The sequence below is a fragment of the Zychaea mexicana genome (genome assembly GCF_025766255.1).
Source record: "Zychaea mexicana strain RSA 1403 chromosome Unknown BDB00scaffold_66, whole genome shotgun sequence".
Taxonomy (NCBI): domain Eukaryota; kingdom Fungi; phylum Mucoromycota; class Mucoromycetes; order Mucorales; family Lichtheimiaceae; genus Zychaea; species Zychaea mexicana.
The window spans coordinates 100,400-119,676 of record NW_026516729.1 but is presented as its reverse complement, the minus strand read 5'-3'; the positions used below and the strand labels follow the sequence as shown (position 1 = coordinate 119,676).

At 42.5% G+C, this 19,277-nt stretch overlaps 7 protein-coding genes across 7 annotated transcripts; 3 read left to right on the top strand and 4 right to left on the bottom strand.

Annotated features, from left to right (window-relative positions):
• The first annotated feature begins 3,508 nt into the window (after window positions 1-3,508).
• Window positions 3,509-5,948, top strand: BDB00DRAFT_836171 (asparagine synthase). The gene is made up of 8 exons (XM_053124457.1): window positions 3,509-3,655; window positions 3,732-3,820; window positions 3,899-3,955; window positions 4,041-4,135; window positions 4,213-4,325; window positions 4,417-4,578; window positions 4,676-4,893; window positions 5,018-5,948. Exons 1-8 carry the CDS (start codon window positions 3,576-3,578, stop codon window positions 5,890-5,892), a joined length of 1,689 nt encoding a protein of 562 aa, XP_052977059.1. The 5' UTR covers window positions 3,509-3,575; the 3' UTR covers window positions 5,893-5,948.
• BDB00DRAFT_836166 (uncharacterized protein) lies at window positions 5,949-7,706 on the bottom strand. The gene has a single exon (XM_053124456.1). The coding sequence runs from the start codon at window positions 7,528-7,530 to the stop codon at window positions 6,298-6,300; it is 1,233 nt and encodes a 410-aa protein (XP_052977058.1). The 5' UTR covers window positions 7,531-7,706; the 3' UTR covers window positions 5,949-6,297.
• Window positions 7,707-10,710: 3,004 nt separating this feature from the next.
• BDB00DRAFT_836155 (uncharacterized protein) lies at window positions 10,711-11,795 on the top strand. Its single transcript, XM_053124455.1, has 3 exons — window positions 10,711-10,809; window positions 10,875-11,062; window positions 11,123-11,795. Exons 2-3 carry the CDS (start codon window positions 10,904-10,906, stop codon window positions 11,474-11,476), a joined length of 513 nt encoding a protein of 170 aa, XP_052977057.1. The 5' UTR covers window positions 10,711-10,809; window positions 10,875-10,903; the 3' UTR covers window positions 11,477-11,795.
• Window positions 11,796-12,456: 661 nt separating this feature from the next.
• Window positions 12,457-12,732, bottom strand: BDB00DRAFT_768201 (uncharacterized protein; the record flags this gene model as incomplete). The annotated part of the gene is made up of 1 exon (XM_053119718.1): window positions 12,457-12,732. A coding segment is annotated over one exon (276 nt), but the record flags the coding sequence as incomplete, so codon positions are not given.
• Window positions 12,733-12,921: 189 nt separating this feature from the next.
• BDB00DRAFT_836151 (uncharacterized protein) lies at window positions 12,922-14,181 on the top strand. Its single transcript, XM_053124454.1, has 3 exons — window positions 12,922-13,371; window positions 13,458-13,700; window positions 13,781-14,181. The coding sequence occupies exons 1-3, from the start codon at window positions 13,038-13,040 to the stop codon at window positions 14,152-14,154; spliced, it is 951 nt and encodes a 316-aa protein (XP_052977055.1). The 5' UTR covers window positions 12,922-13,037; the 3' UTR covers window positions 14,155-14,181.
• Window positions 14,182-16,322, bottom strand: BDB00DRAFT_836149 (P-loop containing nucleoside triphosphate hydrolase protein). Its single transcript, XM_053124453.1, has 5 exons — window positions 15,907-16,322; window positions 15,485-15,822; window positions 15,317-15,377; window positions 15,131-15,253; window positions 14,182-15,020 (listed from the first exon to the last, which is right to left on the bottom strand). The coding sequence occupies exons 1-5, from the start codon at window positions 16,292-16,294 to the stop codon at window positions 14,368-14,370; spliced, it is 1,563 nt and encodes a 520-aa protein (XP_052977054.1). The 5' UTR covers window positions 16,295-16,322; the 3' UTR covers window positions 14,182-14,367.
• On the bottom strand, window positions 16,323-19,039 carry BDB00DRAFT_836139 (uncharacterized protein). Its single transcript, XM_053124452.1, has 9 exons — window positions 18,682-19,039; window positions 18,573-18,591; window positions 18,408-18,499; window positions 18,006-18,326; window positions 17,483-17,884; window positions 17,134-17,378; window positions 16,862-17,047; window positions 16,733-16,749; window positions 16,323-16,556 (listed from the first exon to the last, which is right to left on the bottom strand). Exons 1-9 carry the CDS (start codon window positions 18,808-18,810, stop codon window positions 16,552-16,554), a joined length of 1,416 nt encoding a protein of 471 aa, XP_052977053.1. The 5' UTR covers window positions 18,811-19,039; the 3' UTR covers window positions 16,323-16,551.
• Between the last annotated feature and the right edge of the window lie 238 nt (window positions 19,040-19,277).

Sequence of the window (19,277 nt, the reverse complement as noted above, 5' to 3'; positions counted from 1 at the left end):
ATCATCGTCACCAAAGCCACTTTCACCAGGCCTCTCAACTTTACGATCATTGCCACAAAACGGGTAGATAATCAGTTGTGTGATGAAAAACGAAAAGTCACTTTACTCGAGCACTTACCACTTGAGCTATGTATATTACGTCATCTTTCTTTGCCGGGATTCGCGCCTGTGTCTATGTCAAACCTATTCTACGTACAATTTTGATGAACGGCATCTGGAACAAACGATCCAAAACATTTTTTCGGCCCATACTTTAAAAACATTGACGCCCGAAGAGTGACAGCCATTAGAAAGATGATTGCGTGGTGAGAATAAGAAAGTACTGGTCGTTCGGTGATCCGCCTGGACTACAAACGTTCTCTACCCGTGTAAAGATTCTATCAGTACTATTAAGTCTTTACGAATTTGACTGACTTTGACTTCGATTGCATTTTCGTTTCAGACACTCCAGCAGCAATTAGGAGCAGTAACTATCATACGCTAATCACTTAAGAAATTATATCAATTGTGCGTCATCATACCATCTGTCTTCTTGTATCAGATAATTGATTGGCAAATTGATACAGTCAAAAGAATTGAACAACACTCATCATAAACTTAAGTGATCGTCGACCTTTTCTTCTTTTCTTCTTTACATCGCACCAGCTCACTACCCCACCATGAATCCAACGTACGCCGTGTCTCCACTTACTGCAATGACGGAGCAAAAACAGCAAGAGCAACAGCAGCAGTCAAGTCAATTACCGTTCGATCCACAAATAGTACCACAACAGCATGAAAACAGAAATAGGAGGATCGACTTTATCAAAGTGTCACTTTTTTCTGTCGAATTGCTACTCGAGATATTCAAGCGCCTTGATTTTTGGGATTTCGTGCGGTGCACCAGAGTTGGGACCTCATGGCGTATGGTTTTAATGCATCAAATTTGGCCAAGCTTCGCTCCCACGTTTTATTTGTGTGAATATCCATTGTGCATATTATCAACTCCACAACAAAGACAATCAGTGAAATCGATTCTGTGTGGGGACGCACGCTCTTTGCCTCTCGAATTTCGCGATCCGCGATACCGGCGAAGTGGCATGATGCAGTCATCTGCAATTCACGTCAATAATAGCTCTGGTGTATATTCTATCGGTAATTAATACATACACAGTTTGTATTTCTGTGAGAATACCGGATAAATATGTAAAAAAAGTCCTTGTTTGATCTTTAGAGGGCACTGGAAGAGAAAACACAACTCTGTAGCTTTAGGACTAACTCTTGTCCATATTTCAGACTACAGCTACCCCTTCTCGAGGAAAATCATTGTTCTCATACAAGCAAATGCCAAGATACTCATGTACAGACATTAACAATCAACATGAACACTGGTCTCTCTTCTCTCCGTGAAATTGGAGCTATTGAGGTTACAAATCAATCTTTGATCAATGTTACTATCAATCATCGGCATGAAGAGCAAACAAGGGCCCAACGTCAGCGAGTCAAACTAGCCAAGTTTTTCTTAAAAAGATGTCTACAGTTGCAATCATTCGTTATCAAGCTTTCTGAAATAAACACGACCGGTAGCAGCAACGTTGTTCCATTCCCCAAACGAGGTGAACTCAGAAGAAAATACGCCCCCCCTTCCCTACGAAAATTTATATGCTAGTTTAGCGAGCAATCCGAGTTTGTACCTTCAATTTACTGAAAGTTTTACTACATATTCATCCACTCACAATAAAAGACTATTGCGTTTATACAGTACAGCATTGTGTGGTTAATACAGTTGTTAAAGCATAAAATAAGTAGCCACATTTTCCAGCGATTAATATGATACTGAGTTGTGACAATAAAAGAAAAAGAAAAGAAACAACGCAGATCGTCGTACTACATTGTGGTTTTATATATAGTATTGTTTTGTCCGTGTTTAGATTCGCCACCACGTTTGATGTTCTTTTTGAGAAATTGATTATATTTAATCGTCCCAGGCTTCTTTATCACCAAAGTAAAAACGTCGGATATATCTTTCCTGCTACCGACATAGGATGATAGGATCGAACGAGATTTTGATGCATGACGAAAAAATGTCGTCACATTTTCGATAAGCTGATAAGCTTCCTAACAAGATGGCTCGTATCTGTTCTACGTGTAATAACTACATGACACTCACACCTTGTTTACGCATTTTTGCTTGTCATATGGCATCAAAATATATCTGCTGGCTGTCTTATTAGCTATCTCATAGTATTTGTCAATGTTACGCCTTATAGTTTGAGAGCTTAAAGTATAGATTTGAGCTTTTCCTTACTATGTGTAAAATGATAGCCGCTACTGTACTAGTAGCACTAGTTATTTGCAGAAGTGGCTATTGATAACAATTAATAGCAAATTTGCATCTTTTTCGTATTGTAATTCAGAAGTTCTAATATCTAATCTATGTCGGGTGGACAAAACATATTGATCTCGATATTTTTGATGGAATTGGGTTTTTTGACGAAAAAATCTCATCTGTATGTTTATATAATAAGTACGAAAATAGGTTCTAGAGATTGTAACTATATAGCTTTTCCCGATGTTTGGTAGGATTATAACACAAGACGCAGTACTATAACCTGCATGGTGCATCATCATCTTGATCAACCTGTAATTATGTCACCAGCTGTGATGGACAAATTTTAGGTGCTCGAGTGATAGGAGGGGCATTAATTTTTCTCACACTGCTTGTTTCTTTCATTACCTCCGATATTCACGCACACATGAAATCAACCTTCTCTTGCCAATCGAATATTCCCTTGACAACAACAGTATTTCTTTTTGTAACGATAGAGACTACACCCTGTGTGTGATTGGTCAGTAGCTTAAACAGTCCCTTACCTACCCCCTTGTTTCTTTAAATTACCCTTAAACATTTACCCTCGAAAGGGGGAAGGGGAGGGGAGTAATTATTTATTGTAGTAGCAAGCTTACATCGCACAGACTTTTTTCCCAAGTTGATAAGAAGTGACCAAATAGATAAGATAAGCGTGATGTGAAATTATATTAATTGGTTGATACGATCATCAATTCGTGCACGGCACATAATCCCTTATGCACACCCCACCAGAAAAAATTGTTACTCATTCTCTCTAAGGCAGGGGGTTCATTTTTTTACAACGAATAGTGGTAATAGTAGATGGATGGTCCCAACGGACCCATACGATTTTGTAAAATACCAATACTGAAAGAAAAGACGGTTTCAAAGGAGATGATGGTCACATACATTAATGTGCGCCCAAATATAGGTCTCTTGGCGCAACAACAATTGATAATCTCGCTGTTTAATCAATGATGATTGGATACCTCAATCTTTTAGTGTTCCCACATCAACATTACTTACATGCATGAACATATAGCAGTAATAATGATAACAACGCAACAAGTAGCAGTGTGTTGGATTGGGGGCGAGAGGAGAACGAGTGGGGAGCATGGAATTCAGCGCTATAAATTAGACAGGGATTTTTCTCGGATTTATCTCTTCCTTGTCACTGAGAACTTTCACGAATATTCTCTTCCACGTAAAAACGCAAAAAGGAAAAAGAAGAAGAGCAGAATACAATATGTGTGGTATCTTTGCTATATACAGCTATGATGGTGATGTCGAGAACTACCGTCAACGGGCACTCTTTCTCTCTAAAAGGTAATATTCATTACTTCCATTATTTGTGTCCTTTACTTTCAAATTCTGTCTGTGTCAACTCGTTGGTCCTTTTTAGAATACGCCACCGAGGCCCAGACTGGTCTGGCTGCTATACCATCAAAAATCATATCCTAGCGCATGAACGTCTTGCCATTGTTGGTATTGGTAAGGCTCTCATTTTTCTTTCCTTTCCATCGTATCATAGCAAGTCCTTCATGCGTGCGCTTTTTTTCTTTGTAAAAGATTCTGGAGCACAGCCGATTGTTAGCGACGACGAATCGTTGGTGCTTTGTGTGAACGGTAAAAAAAACATGAGCTTTATGCAAAAAGAAAAAAGGAAAGGAAGACGCCAGACAGCTTATATTGTTGTTGGTGTTGTCTACAGGTGAAATCTATAACCACAAGCAGTTGCGGGCTCAACTTGAACAAAAGAACCATGTCTTCAAGACCCACTCCGACTGTGAGGTCATTATGCACATGGTAAAAGAAGGCTCTTTTCTTTGTTATGGAAAACTGTATGTAATAATAGTGATACATGTTAACCTAGCCACCACTAGTACAAAGAGTTGGGCACAGAACTCGTGCATCATTTGGACGGCATCTTTTCCTTTGTGTTGCTTGATGTCAAGAGAAACCGAATTATCGCGGCTCGCGATCCTATCGGTGTCACGTATGTATTATTAGTTATAAAGGAGTTATATAAGTCAGTAAGTCAATGTATAAGTGTAATGCAAGATAACATTGGGTTTTATCGCATATAGAACACTTTACTATGGATGGCGTTCGGATATGCCGGGTACTGTTTACTTTGCATCCGAGCTCAAGTCATTGAACGAAGACTGCGATAAGATATTAGCATTCCCCCCTGGTCATGTCTATGATTCGGACACTGGAAAAACCACACGCTGGTTCCATCCTTCCTGGTAAAATTACTGGAGAGAATTATTCTAATAGTGGCTGCAAACGAGAAAAAAGGGGGCTGTCTGTAAAGAAATTAACAGGGAAAGTAAAATATCACAGGTGGGATGGTGACAAGACCGCCGAGAAGCCAGTGGATTTGAAGGTATTGCGACACACGTTGGAAGCATCTGTCCGCAAGCGACTTATGGCTGAAGTTCCCTACGGCGTACTTTTATCAGGTGGTTTGGATTCCAGCCTAATTGCTTCGATTGCTGTGCGCGAAACACAAAAGATTGCATCGGGGGCCATCAAAGATCACGAGCCGCGGTTCGATGAAAGTAAGTTGTTTACAAAGCAATACTCCAAATAAGGCAAAGAGGGAATTCTAGCCATAGTGAGGAATTTCGACGTTGTTGTTGCTGTTATTACTCATGCAAGATTAAAATTGTACAATAACCCCAGATGGGCCAAATATGTGGCCTGGTATGCACTCATTTTCAATTGGTCTGGAAGGGTCACCTGACCTACTTGCTGCACGCAAAGTTGCGGACCACTTGAACACCATCCACCACGAATACACTTTTACGATACAAGAAGCGTTGGATGCCGTGGGCGACGTGGTCTACCACTTGGAAACATACGACGTAACAACCATCCGTGCGTCGACGCCCATGTATCTGCTTTCTCGCAAGATTAAGGCCATGGGCGTCAAGATGGTCTTGTCAGGCGAAGGCGCCGACGAAGTGTTTGGTGGCTATTTGTACTTCCACAATGCTCCCGATGACAAATCGTTCCACGCAGAAACCGTCACCCGTGTCAAGAATCTCCACTATGCCGACTGCTTGCGCGCCAACAAATCAACGATGGCATGGGGCCTTGAAGCACGTGTGCCTTTCCTTGACCTGAACTTTTTGGATTTGAGCATGCACATCCGTCCCGAGGACAAACGGCCTGGTCAAGATCGGATGGAAAAGTACATTGTTCGCAAAGCCTTTGATACATCGGATGAGCCGGGTGTCAAGCCTTATCTTCCCGATAGCATTCTTTGGCGCCAAAAGGAACAGTTTTCGGATGGCGTCGGGTATGGCTGGATCGACGCTCTCAAAGACGTCAGCGAGGTCAAGGTCTCTGATCAAGCGTTTGCCAAGGCTGCAGAACGATGGCCAAAGGACACGCCATCAACCAAAGAGGCGTATATGTATCGAGTCTTGTTTGACCAATGGTTCCCTCAAGAAGCGTGCACTGCCAGTGTGGTGAGATGGGTCCCTCGCAAAGACTGGGGCTGCAGTGAGGATCCCTCTGGCAGAGCGCAAAAGGCGCACCAGGCTGCATACTGAGAAGATGGATGATACACAGAACACATAGCGGACTAATAACAAATAAAAAGTTTGTGTTGTTTGTTTTTGCTTTAAGTCATTATTATTATGATTGTTGTTATTATTGTTATTATCGAAAAAACAAGAAATAAGAGAAGAGTATGAACAAAAATGATGAGGAAGCTTATACAGAAATAGAGAAGAGTTACATGAGTGTAGTAGCGAGAGCAAGCAAGCAAGGAGGGGGGGAATAACGTGATGCTGGAGAAGATGATGATGATATGAGAATGATAAATGATTATGATAAGGCTTAAAGACAAAAATTTACATTAATGAGAAAAAGGTATATTATGAGTGTGGTGAGTGGGGTGTAGTCCGAAAGATAGAGGAAAAGAATGTGTTGTGCTTATATGTTTGTTGTTATCGTCACTGATGATAAGGTGACGCTGGGGTGGGTAATGCGATGGGTGGTAAATGAGGACGCTCTTGATGGACATGAAGTACTGGTGCTGCTGCTGTTGGTGGTGGTGGTGATTTAGAGGCTGTGCAAGAAGCCAATGATAAAAGAGATCGAGCGATTTCGTGGTCCTGATGATCAGAAGGTGGACAGATAGGGCAATGGTTCTTTGTGGGCTCGGCAAGTGCTGCGTCGATTTTTGATAAAGTGGAGACGGTTTCAGAGAGCAGGGCAGAGAGTCTGGTCACTCTATTTTGCAATTCCTGACGTTGAGTACGCAGGTCATCTGTGGTCTTGTTGCATAGATGGTGGAACCGCAACCGTGGTAAGGTTGTGTGCACTTTGTACTCATTGGCAGAATGCTGCTGGTGATGATTATGGTGATGGTGGTGGTCGGGGGCGTGAATAGGCGGTAACACAACGCTTCCTACTCCTGGCGGCGAAGCAGGCGGTGTGCACGATGAAGAGTTTGTCGATGTTGCAGGCGGAGATTGTGGCTGCCATGGCGGTGGAGGAGACGCCGTAGATGCCCGCGAGGATGTTGCTAATGATTCCACATCTTCACCCACCATAGGTATCGTGGTATGAGGAGGCGAGGGTGCCTGCTGCACTGGGGATTGCTGCGGTTGCTGTTGGTGCTTCTCTTGTTGCTGTTGATGCTGCGTTTTGGACCGCTTACGGAAAGCAGATTTGTTCTGCTGCTTTTCAGTCGAAGATGCACAGCGCTTTCGTCGCTTGATCACCGTGCGCATCATTGTTGCTGGACGATGGACATGATGGAGCTTGTAATACAAGCCACATGCATTACATATCGTCTTACCACTCGCATCACGACGCCAGAGCGGGGTGGTTGTTGTTTGGCAATTAGCGCACACCGCATCCTGCTGAGGCTGCGACGATTGTTGTTGAGAGGATGGCTTCTTGTCGTCCTCACTGGTATAAACGCGCATCAGACGTTGTTGTTGCGGTTGTGGAGGTGGTGGAGGTACCTTTTGTTCTTGTGATTGTGGCGGCTGTTCTTGTTCCTGCTTCTGCTCCACCTTATCAGTACTTGTAGTAATAGCAGTGGGAGTAGCATCAGCATCAGCATCAGCTGCAGAGCACGAGTTGCAGGGCTGATCCTCGTAGCAATCCGCACAGTTATCATGCTGGACGGGCGAACGCTTGCGTAGCTTTGGCACAGCTTGTGTTGAAAGAGCCATGACGAGCGATAAGAACGATAGTCAAGAAAGAAAGTATGTGTGTTAGTGTGTGGAGGAAAGAGAGATGCAGAGAGTAAGAAAGAAAGAAAGATAAGGAAGAAGAAATGGGAAGAGAGGGCCGGCAAAAAGATTCGATTTTTTGATCTTTTTTATCTCGGCCAATGAAGTTGCATCATCAGATCGAATTTCCCACACTCTGCACGGAGCCCCAGCCAGTAAGGGGGCAGTGGGGGGAGTGAAGTAAAAGCAAATATAGTGTGCTGTGTGCTATTGCGCGAAAGCGAATCTAATGTGTGAGTGTCTATCATCCGACATGATAACAGCCATTTTTCCCTCCCCCCTTCACGTTTCGTCTTACTCTCTCTCTCCCCAACACGCATACATACACACCCTTTCGCTCGCAAGATAATTAATCGCACTCCCTTGTTGCGCGTAAACATCCCCCACACCCGTATTCCCTAATTCTGAACCATAAAAAAGATCATTTATATCGCTGTCCAATGGCGATCCACCTTGCAATTTATCAGATACGGATCTTGAAATCTATCACACCATCCCTTTCTTTCGCTCGCTCCTCCTTTTTTTGTGTGTGGTTGAACATGTTTGATGGAAAGATTTTATACTAGCCCCAGTTTAGCGCATGTCTGTTAAAGAGAAGAGATGCTGTCTGTAAACCTAGATGTTGTATAACTACTATACAGCCGTGTACGTGTGTGGGGTACCGACATCAAAACAAACAAAAGGCAGGATGCGATAACAGCGAAAATTGATAATAGCCAACCAGTCCAGCAGGCCAGCTCGGTTGCCCGGGTTAAAACCAAAATTGGAACGGAACCATGAACTTTGTTTTTCAGATCGCAAAGTCCGGCAGGTTACACACGCACCTTTGTAACGTCATTCTTTCCATGACTTTCGAGACTGGGGGGAGGAAGAGAGGAAGTTTGTAGGATATACGAAAAACGGAAAAAAAGGTTACCCAGTTCAAAGATTCACAGATCCCTGTTTATAACATGGCAGACTCAATCTCTGTTGCATTCAATGCCTTCCTTCCTTGTTCTCTCTCCCTTGCAATACATTTTGACAACAACATATTTTCTCTCTCCTGAAGAGAAAAAACTCTTGCTTCGTCTAGTTCAATCGCCACAATAAGCTTTTCGTTATCTCTAGATTGTCATCGTTACCATGACAACCCTTATCGCCAACTCGGTCTCCTTGGAAACCAGGAACCGGTTGCCATGGTGCTAACCCTGACAGCTGCAAGTACTATCACGATAATACAAATAATTATTTGCACACGGCAGATAGTCATGCAGATGAAAAAAATTCGTGGTAAAGAGATAAGTGTTATCACCTTTTTAAAGAGTTGAGCCCGGCATTCCGCGGGTATCAAAGGGAACTTGTTGACAATGTCGACTCAACCTAAACCCCCAATCTATCCTTAAATGACTAACTGATCCTGGGCCCAACTCTTGTATATTTTTAATCAATCAGTGCATTACTTATTATTCTCTGATAAATGTTATGTTTGCGCACGAATTATGTGTGTGAATGGTGGAAAACTATTACTAGTGACCGGCGGTTTATAACACTCGAAACACTCGCATGAACTCAAACTGCAGCATCCTTTTATTGTTTTGAAGTGCGTATGATATCCAAGTAATGCGATAAAGTTTCCACAAGAACTGATAAAGTGACCAAGAGCTCTTAAGGAGAGACTATATTTCAAACTATGTAGCCCTTCACTAGTACTCGCATACATGTATACAATCTCACTCTCCTAGTCCTAGTAGCGTATTCGCTTCTCTAATCTGAGCAGCGAAACTCTTGTTTGCTTCCTCATGTTCCAACCCCTTTGACCATCGTTGTACCTTTTAACTCCCCTTTATTATTTTAAACTAATTTTAACAAACAGCGAAAAAAGCGGGAAATGTGGTCTGGCATTGAATGGGAGGAGTTGGGAGGTGGGGTGGGTTCGCAACAGTAAACAACTACACTATACTAAATACTTACACTACATCAGGGAGTTTCAATGTTGGTCTAAATATACCCGCAACTAGTGAAACGCTTCTTGTTATAGGTTATTTATGATTGATTTGTTGTAAGCCATGTATTTGCTTCTGTTTGTCATTATATAGCATTTTTATCAGACAACATGATGTAATAATAGTAGCTCCCTCCTTCTTATCATTTATTATGTCACCATGAGCAACTTGTCTTGCGCAAGAGCAAAATGAAATTATGTGCCGTTTAGAAAAATGATAATCCTGTCTGGGATTGTAATCTGATACTATTATGAGTTACATAGGAAACACGTTGTGCGGGTTCCTGCTCAGAGATTTCCTCGGAACCGTATTTATGGTGACACCTTCCTTTATGGCAGCTCTGGATTTGACCTTATGGCATTTTTTATCAATGCATCAAGCATGACGGCATAACATTTACTTCATTACAAGGCAGTAAGTTGTTATCCAGATGGGGCTAAAATACAAACGCGGCGATGGTTGATGACATTTCTGACCTTCTTCTGTGATACCGCTGCATAGATTATGATGTCCCTTAGAGAAAATTAAATCGAGATAGGGGAAATACATACCAGATTTTGTGTTATCTAAAGCACATGTATATCAGGTACGAAGATCTGCATTGTCGCTCCGTCCAGCAACAAGGGAAAACGAAGCAGGTATAATATGGATAGCATGTACGGAAGACCCGGAGACCGAGCGAGAGTATAATCAAGTAAAAGAAAAAAGTGGTTTTGGAATCTTGATAATCACCCATCACAGTCAGCTGTTGCTCTTCTTTCCGGTAATAGGTTATTGCGTTTCAAACCTCTGTAAACCCCAGTGCTGTACAAAAATATCACCTGTCAACTTATTTTTTTACAACAAGCCTTTTACAACAAGCCTTTTCCAACAAATGCGCTTCCTGTAGCCAACTGCTTAAGGAAATCTGAACCTTTTATGGTAATCCTCAGAGGTTTAAAAAATCTCTTGTGCGCCAGGACATGCATCGTCTCCAGCTTCTGTAGTACCTCCCCCGTGACTTTCCCGCAAAGTTTGCATGATCGGATAACAACATGCTATTAACATGGAAGCACCGATATTCCTGGCATTTCGGCGAATCAAGCGATTACCGCATGTTTTCACTCTTATAAGCTCAAGAAGTTGAGACAACTCTATCCTTGCTTGGTACGACGAAAAGGGTAGGTGTTTTTCAAAAGTGAGTGTGGTTGCTGCGGTGTCGAAAGATCAGCATTGAGGTTATTCATTGAAAGGATAGGTAAATTTCACGATTGAATTAAAGGACTCATGAAAGCTTCGATATTTTTCTGAATATGCATGCAGCTGGCAGTAGGTAAATTTCAAACAGATGGATGATACCAGTGAGATCATATATAATTTCATATCACCGCCTCGGCCCACCGACAAAAACAGCTCAAGTAAAAGGGAGAGAATGGTTTGATCAGAAAACGCGCAACAAAGGATGTATCAATAGGAGCAAGGATGGCAAGAAAACAATGAATCTTTGTTTGGTAAATATAGATGATAATAGTTCATAGAAAAAGCCAGATAACACTTTGGTGTGTTCTTAGCCGGCATGCCACATGGAAAAAGTAGCATCCGTTTCCAGGATGCGCCAACGAGGAAGGCGACACCTTAGCATCTCATCCGTGCCCTCGTTCCACCTAGACTCGCTGCAGCGGGGCGTGCACTGCAACTCGAACGGATTACCACCCATCCACATCAAATACCTATGCCTACATACGAGTAACTTGATGACACACGAGAGTAGTAAGGAAGCTGAGACAGCGACCAAAGAAAGTGGGACGAGCAGAAGGAAGGAAGAGTGGAAGAGCTCAAATGAAATCAAACGCGTTGATTGCCGTCAAATCTGCCTGCCAAATCTGCCGCCAGCTGCCATACAAAGTGCAAATGACACTGGTTAGCCTTTTAAATGCTATGCAACTGAGCAGTGAATAAGCGGTTTACAAAAAGTAGAAAGGATAAAAAAACTGAGATTATCAACTCGCAATGCGGGTTAGCACACTCCATTCCTGCACCCTTTGAACATCTCGCTTTTTCTTGTTGAGAAGTCCAATGTCCTGTCGTGGTGATAGTGCTGTTCAATTGTTCTGTTTTCGAAGCGAAGACGTTGCTACGAACGTGAATGGCTACCGTTTGATTTAAATATTGTGGGGCTTCTTATAACGCAACTGGACTCTTGTCTCGTTGGTCAAATGTGCACGACCTCTGTGAACGATGCGGGAATGCAGGACGTAGACATCCTGTTCTGGCCTCACAATGCCTGCTTTTTAATTTGCCGGTTAAACCGGCTCTTAATACCACATTTTTTCAGTCATTATATTGTTGAAGCTTTACTCGCTGCCCATACCTCGATAGCCAGTGCGTTTGCATCTATGACTCGTCGCACAGCAAGAGAGATCACAAAACTCAAACCACTTTTACTGAGATCATCATTCATTTAGTTTAGGCATATAGAAAAACAATTTGGCTATGAATTTTATATTCTTACGCGTATACGATGATGCGACTTTTACAATTGCTTGTCGCTCCAATGGCTACAGACTAACTTTTTGTCCTAACGGTAGCTTATAGTTTTATAGACGACAAATATGTATTCTATCAAAATCAGCATCAGGACTCGCACTACAGCTGCTGCTCCGAGGCATTAAACTTGCCCGTGCAGCGGTGCTCATCCGTGCTATAAGGCGAGCATACGTTTTTGCAAGCCTTGCCTCCCAGTTCCCCATCATTAGCAACCACGTTGCTGCCATCGACAAAAATTATGCTCGTTAACAACTTCAAATCCAGGCGGACATAAAGGCAAGGCAGGGCAACCCGGTCGAATACAATGATGCTCTTTATGTTGGAATAGGATTGACAGGCTCGATAGCAAGGGGTATATTTATCCGTCGACAAAGGAAATGTCGTAATAATCGAGATTCTCATTGTCGTCGTGAAATAAAAATTCGGCAAGTGATGCCGGTGCACCCAAACCTGCATAATTGCATTTGCGGCCTTGACAGCTCGTTCGAGCGCAGACGCGACTTTTCCAGTGTGGTGACAGCGTAGATGTATGTGTCCTCTGCAGCTTGACCGCAATGGATGTGCCTGTCAGTTGTCCGCTTTCAGATCTGCCGATCGTGAGAACGCTAGGGCAATTGTTGTGAACGGTGATCGTGCAGTATTATTTTTTGCGATAATTGCAGCGATAATAACAAGAGGAAACAGCACGGTGATGTGTGTACTATGATGCATGATCATAGAAAAAGAAAAGTAAGAGATAGATTGACGAAATAGCATAAAGAAAGGAGTCTATAAAGAGCAAAAGAAGTTATCGGCGTGAATTTTCTCTTAAAAGTGTTTTTGCCAGCTTAGTCAATCAAGTCTGGAGTGTGGGTAGTGCTGGCTTTAATAAGGTTTTTTGTGCATATACACGAACGAAAACGCCCCTTCCTTATACACGAAGTGCAGCTCACTTTCTCAATGACGACTGCTGTATTACTATTACCACTTCCATCACTCGAGCCAATCGATGCTTCGCGCCAATCCCTTGTCAAGCAAGCTGTCCAGGAATCACTGCGGCAAAAAGTCGGAAAACTCCTCATCCTGGTACGATTTCCAGACACGTCGTCGTTCACCATAGACGGACAATGGCATCAGTTACAGGCGCTCCTGTGCTCGTTATATGTAACGCAGCTCAATGTCACATATGCAGCCAATGCTCCTTTATTCGATTGTACGATTGTCTTCGACGGTTGGTGCAACTACTCAGTAGGACTCGAGTGTGCAGTGACGCTGGCGTTCACAACTGAACAAGGTACCTTTTTTTCTATCATGTCCCCCTTGACGTATCAATGATCTTATATATCAAATCCATTAAATATATTTTGTATTTTAACAAAGACGTATCCGAAGTCAATGCATGGAATCAACAAAGAAACATTGCTATTGCTGTTCATAAGCTTATTCTCGACAATCCAGTAAATCCGAAACAACAAGCAACAAATAATAGCAGCAATGACAATAATCAGATATTCGATCACACCGTAGTTGGTGGCACTTTCGATCACATCCATGCCGGCCACAAAATCTTGCTCACCATGACGGCACTTTTGGCAAAGAAGAGCATTACTGTTGGCGTCACTGGTAATGCATATAATATATGAAGCAAGAGCCGATGCACGTATCGTTGAGATATATGACTGATAATACGATTGTATCGGTAGATGACTCCATGCTCGTATCCAAAAAGCACCGCGAACTTATTGCATCGACTGAATCTCGTATTGAGAATGTAAAGCGGTTCCTGCATGTTATCCGTCGCGGTATTGAATACGTTGTCGTGCCAATTTCAGACCCATACGGGCCGACGATCACCGATCCAAAACTCCAGGCAATAGTAGTCTCCAAAGAAACAGAAAAGGGTGGTGACGCTGTTAATGTGGAACGTGCAAAGCGAGACTACTCTCAATTAGCATTAAAGATTATTGATGTTATTTCCTCAGACAATGCTTCGGTCAATGGACAGGATATGGGTGCATTAAAAATTAGCTCGACGTGGATACGAGAATATATTGCACAACAGCAACAACAACAGTAGATTAAACATATAAAACAACAGTAAAATAATCAATAAAATATGTTAATAATATGTTAATAATATGTATGTATGTACGTACTTATGAAGTTTGATTTTGCCACGGGTAGGGAACAATAAGAAGAAGAATGCAGAATGTACAAAGAGGGCGAGGAAGGCAAAAATATGGAGGGGGTGATGGAGGTGAAATGGCATGAAGGCCCTATTTTCGAATCTTTAGCCACGCTCTACATCATAATCCCAGCCAGGAAAATCTTCTCTGCCGCGTTCAAACAGATCCAAAAGTCGCTGGTTCATATGTCGAAAAACTTTTTGCATTCGGTACCGCGTTCCTAGATCCAAGATAGGGATATCCGAAGGCGATTTAACAAAGTTCGGCAAGTCATCGTAGTCAAATGAATCCTCAACGCCATCCTTGCTTGCTTCACCGAATCCATCCTCCAAAGCGAGCGCGCTGATTTTTTCATGTTGTTGTTGTTGTTGTTGTGATGGCAAATGATGATGGCGAAGTCCGTTATTATTTGCTTGATAATATGGAGGAGGTGGCGGCACAGTATCTTTGCCAAACAGCATTGATTCCGTCAAGCCATAATGCTTGTAAAAATTGCGTTCAGAGAAATAGGTTGGATCGATGCCAAGGAAACGGGCTAATAGTTGGAACGACGCGGATGGGTTGGTCAGAAAGTCTTCGGTGCGTTTGACAAAGATTTGGGATGCCGGGAATTCATCGAGAAACGGCAGCAAGGCAGTATAGTACATGCCTCGTGCAAGCGAGTCGAGACCTGCTTTTTCATCAGCACTGCTTGTTGTGATATCGCATTCCTCGGTGCAATTGGTTGCATCGCTGTTAAAGGACGAATCGCGTGCAACTAGAGTGATTGGGGCGTATAACGTATGTGTGTGTGTATAAATCTATAATTAGCCAGAAACGACCAAATTCTGGCATTTCTAACGATTTAGATTAATAAGAGAAACATACCACGGATTTCATTGCTTTCATGGCACCGAACGAATCCTTCCCATCCAGTCGTTGTATGCCCGCATTGTCGTAATATATCAAGCTCGGTCTCCATCAGTGTTTCGAATGAGGCCGTTTCGAAATCTAAGTATATGTTAGGAATCGAATAGAATATTGAATTCTTTGACTTCTCTGATTTTTCCTTACCAGCACCGGTGAAATACTGGGAATAGGCTCGATCGATTGGGTCACGTAAAATGAACACAAGCTACACATGATTTTAGTTTCGAGATCATCAATAGCCCTATACATTTTATCACTAATCACCACGAAATAAAAAAAAGTTTCAATTTCAATTTTGACTATCAAACTTACTTTGACATGTGGCAACAGTTCGCGTAACCGCCGTGCAGCAATATGGCTTCGATACAGGTATTGGGGAGCATGTTCGCCGGCCACAACGATCTCATCCAACGGAATCTCTTCTTGTAAGGTGGGGAATTGCGAAAGATATGCCTCGAACAATGCCTCGTCGTCAGAATCAAACAAGGTGCCTGAGTTTTGATGGTCTACTGTGCCAATCACTTGCGGATGTGTCTGTAAGGTACTAAAGATGTATGTTGTGCCTGAAAGCTCACTTCCAGCAAATATAAACGATGGAACGAGTTTGGCGCATGATCGATTGTTAGTAGGACATTGTCGAGGGTAATAAACTATATCTCGAGAAATAAAATTAGTCGACCGTTCTTTTTATCTAAATATAAAAAAAGCTTTGAAAGAAGAAAAAAGGTCTTTACGTTTGGGATGATTCGGTGATGCTAATGTTTTGCGGTTCAAATATCCTCGCCATTTGGACGCTACTCGACGATTGGTGATGGAAGCAAACACTGAGTCGTAATCTCGAATGGCAATGGGTGAGTGGGTTGGTGAAGTGAGAATGATAATGGCTGCAATACAAATGGCGATCAAAAGAACGAATCCGGCTCGCCAATGAATGTAGACTCGGCTACGCAAAAGAAGGGAGAAGAATATCCAGCTGTTGCTATTGCCGCTGTTGTTACTGTTATAGAAGGTACGTTTTGATTTATGGTCGACCATGTTGTTCATGGTAGAAGCATGATGGTGTATGCTGTGTTGATGGTTATGATTACTGTTGTTACTGCTGCACCGGTGATATGGCTCCATGCATCGTTCAAATGAGCGAGACCGAGGCCCTGCGACTCCGCTTTTGCGTCGATCTCTTTTCTGAGGTTTCACAAACTCAAGCATGCCTTATAATAACGCACGGTACCACCCTACATATTACCCTATCCATTTGAGTCCGTATCTACGTGTTTGATATACATTTACTTATTAACGAGTCTTATGGCTATTTATTAGACACTGTATGCAACATAGAAAAGTATGTGACAAACTCCATAAACACACTCGACAAACCTACATTAACGTATGTTACCCTAATTACTGCTTTTAAAGCATAAGCTTTCCGCTGAGACTCCTACGCACATCAATCCATTATACTACATTCAAAGTGATCATTTTTCGGGAGAGTAAGCATACAGACGTGTATATTTATTGCCTTTTTTTTCTGTGCAACTTTTATTTGTGATAACTCTATGTTAGAAACGATCTTGGTTGGGGTAATGTATATATTTTACAAATTGGAAACAAAAATTCTAATCATCTTTCTTTTTCTTATCGTCATCCTCGTGCGCGAACTTATCTTTAAACTTGTCAAACGCGCTCTTGAAGAAGCCTTCCTTATGTTCGTCACTAGATCCATCATCACTTGGTGGAGGAGATGGAGGCGGTGTGTTGGGCGTGTTGTTGTTGTTATTACTATCGACAGGAGGAGCTGGAGGGTCTTCCTTGCGGTATTCAGGATCAACCAAACTAGCATACTTTTCAATAATCTCTCGCTGAACTCCACGTAGCGATCTACACATATGTCATATAACACGGTTAAATCCTTTTTCATATCCTGTCCCAGATGATTCTTTTCATCTACAAAGAAAAAGACATACCGTGGCAATTCCACCTTAAGTGTGACAATCTGATCACCTCTCGAGGAGCCGCGCAAACGCTGGATACCTCTACCGCGCAACGCGACGTTATCGCCTGGCTGTGATCCAGAGGGGATCTTCAATTCAACATCGCCATCAACCGTAGGAATTCGGACGCGTCCACCCAGCATGGCTTTATAAAATGGAATCTTGGCATCGACAAAAATATCATAGTTTTGTCGTCGGAACACAGATGATGGTATGATCTATAGGGTTAACCATTTTTTGTTGAGAAGAGGTGTATGTACGGTGCTATTAGTAACTACAGATATGAAAAATACATTTATTGTTAACTATTGCGGTAACTTACATTCAGGCTGACAAAAAGATCACCGCTAGGCCCTTGACCCTTGATGGGTGCATCGCCTTCGCCTTGTACGCGAATTCGCGAGTTTTGATCCACACCTGGCGGTACATTAACTTGCACCGTTTTACGTTCTCGTACTTTACCTACGCTGTCGCATGTTCGGCAGCCGGCACCTGGAGGGATACTTGAGCCAGTACCACCACAGGATGTACAAGTTGTTTGCATATGGAAACCGCCCATGCTCACAGCCTGAACGCCAGAACCACGGCAAACGCCGCACGTTTCCTTCTGCTTGCCTGTTTGCATACCGCTGCCATGACATGTTGTGCACTTGGTAACTCGATCGACAGTAACGTACTTGGTAATACCCTTGACAGCTTCCATGAATGTGATTGTCAAAGGAGTCTGGTTTCCCCCACAAACACGGTCATTTAAATATATGGTTAGTATGCATGCTTATATCCAGCAGCAATCACTTTAAATTGATCCAGAAATAAATATGAATCTAATTTCCCTATTAGAGTACCTGAATATCTTCGCCTGGTACATTACGGAAAGGATCACCTCCCATACCGCCAGTCGCGCCGTTAAATCCTCCGCCAAAACCTCCACCGAAAAACTGACTGAAGATGTCATTTGGATCGAATCCGCCGGGGAATCCTTGTCCTCCTCCAAATCCACCAGGTCCTGCACCTGCACCTGCAGCGCCTTCAAACCCGAATCCGAATTGATCATATTGCTTGCGTTTCTGTTCGTCCGACAAGATCTCATAAGCTTCTTGGATCTGCACAAACTTTTCGCGAGCATCTTTTTCCTTGTTGGTATCCGGATGATACTTTTTTGCAAGCTAAAAAAATTCAATGGTATATTATGTAAGTAAACAGCTTACATATAGAATGTGTATAAGGACAACGCCAATAATACGAACCGCATAATACGACTTTTTAATTTCACCTTGCGATGCCGTTTTGCTTATGCCCAAAACTTCATACGGATCGCGCTTGGCTGCAGCTTGTGGAGCTTTTTTACATATATATTCAACAGTCAATATATTTTGTTTTTCGTACAAACACAGTGATCGTCAAACTCTTACCTGAAGCATGGAAACAACGCTATTATTTTTTATGTATTACTCATAAGCAAAGGTATTATAATAACCCGAAACTCCTTTTGTGTATATAAAAGATATATAGATCTCTTACCTTCTGACGCTCAACGCTAGGAATGGTACCGCATACCTCTTTGGTACCTACACAATGTAACCAGATCGAGTTCTTTTTAATACTTTGCAATGCACACAAATAGTAGAATCGCGGAGGTCGATCGAACATGTATGTGTAATATGTAATTTACCTCGAACTGTATAGAAAAACCGACGCGTTGCGGGTCGTTTAACATGAGCAGCCATGTTCGACTTTAAGCTGCCATGAACGGCTTCAATCGTAGCGGCATGAATGCCTGCTGTTCTCCAAGCTGCCCGTGACAGCACCATAGTGTATGTAATACAAGTTTATGTTGTTGCTGCCTAAAGGCTGTCTTTTCGCTTTGCTTTGTTGCTTCCCTTCTCCGAAATGGATGCTTCTGGCAATCCCGTTTTAAAAAACGTGACTTCGTTAGCCAGATTTGGTAACATGAGTCAAATGAAGCCGATGTGTTCCGTTGGCTAACCGACAGATACTCTGTACACTGTGTGCGTGTGTTTATGATTTATGTAAATCGCATATAATACGCTCACAATATTATATCCTAATGTAAAAGGAATATGGCGGATGAAGCTGCCGCCTCCGGTTAAGCAAGG

What these genes read in the sequence shown, in the direction of transcription:
- BDB00DRAFT_836171 (XM_053124457.1), top strand. Translation starts at nt 3,576, where the DNA reads ATGTGTGGTATCTTTGCTATATACAGCTATGATGGTGATGTCGAGAAC. An exon ending in GCACTCTTTCTCTCTAAAAG is followed by an intron (nt 3,656 to 3,731) that starts GTAATATTCATT and finishes GGTCCTTTTTAG; the next exon opens with AATACGCCACCGAGGCCCAG. An exon ending in CGCTGGTTCCATCCTTCCTG is followed by an intron (nt 4,579 to 4,675) that starts GTAAAATTACTG and finishes AAAATATCACAG; the next exon opens with GTGGGATGGTGACAAGACCG.
- BDB00DRAFT_836166 (XM_053124456.1), bottom strand. Translation starts at nt 7,530, where the DNA reads ATGGCTCTTTCAACACAAGCTGTGCCAAAGCTACGCAAGCGTTCGCCC.
- BDB00DRAFT_836155 (XM_053124455.1), top strand. Translation starts at nt 10,904, where the DNA reads ATGATACCAGTGAGATCATATATAATTTCATATCACCGCCTCGGCCCA. An exon ending in AAACAATGAATCTTTGTTTG is followed by an intron (nt 11,063 to 11,122) that starts GTAAATATAGAT and finishes GTGTGTTCTTAG; the next exon opens with CCGGCATGCCACATGGAAAA.
- BDB00DRAFT_836151 (XM_053124454.1), top strand. Translation starts at nt 13,038, where the DNA reads ATGACGACTGCTGTATTACTATTACCACTTCCATCACTCGAGCCAATC. An exon ending in GGCGTTCACAACTGAACAAG is followed by an intron (nt 13,372 to 13,457) that starts GTACCTTTTTTT and finishes ATTTTAACAAAG; the next exon opens with ACGTATCCGAAGTCAATGCA. An exon ending in CATTACTGTTGGCGTCACTG is followed by an intron (nt 13,701 to 13,780) that starts GTAATGCATATA and finishes TTGTATCGGTAG; the next exon opens with ATGACTCCATGCTCGTATCC.
- BDB00DRAFT_836149 (XM_053124453.1), bottom strand. Translation starts at nt 16,294, where the DNA reads ATGGAGCCATATCACCGGTGCAGCAGTAACAACAGTAATCATAACCAT. An exon ending in AACTGTTGCCACATGTCAAA is followed by an intron (nt 15,378 to 15,484) that starts GTAAGTTTGATA and finishes AATCATGTGTAG; the next exon opens with CTTGTGTTCATTTTACGTGA. An exon ending in CCAGTATTTCACCGGTGCTG is followed by an intron (nt 15,254 to 15,316) that starts GTAAGGAAAAAT and finishes ACATATACTTAG; the next exon opens with ATTTCGAAACGGCCTCATTC.
- BDB00DRAFT_836139 (XM_053124452.1), bottom strand. Translation starts at nt 18,810, where the DNA reads ATGTTCGATCGACCTCCGCGATTCTACTATTTGTGTGCATTGCAAAGT. An exon ending in TTAAAAAGTCGTATTATGCG is followed by an intron (nt 18,327 to 18,407) that starts GTTCGTATTATT and finishes GAATTTTTTTAG; the next exon opens with CTTGCAAAAAAGTATCATCC. An exon ending in ATCTTTTTGTCAGCCTGAAT is followed by an intron (nt 17,379 to 17,482) that starts GTAAGTTACCGC and finishes TTAACCCTATAG; the next exon opens with ATCATACCATCATCTGTGTT.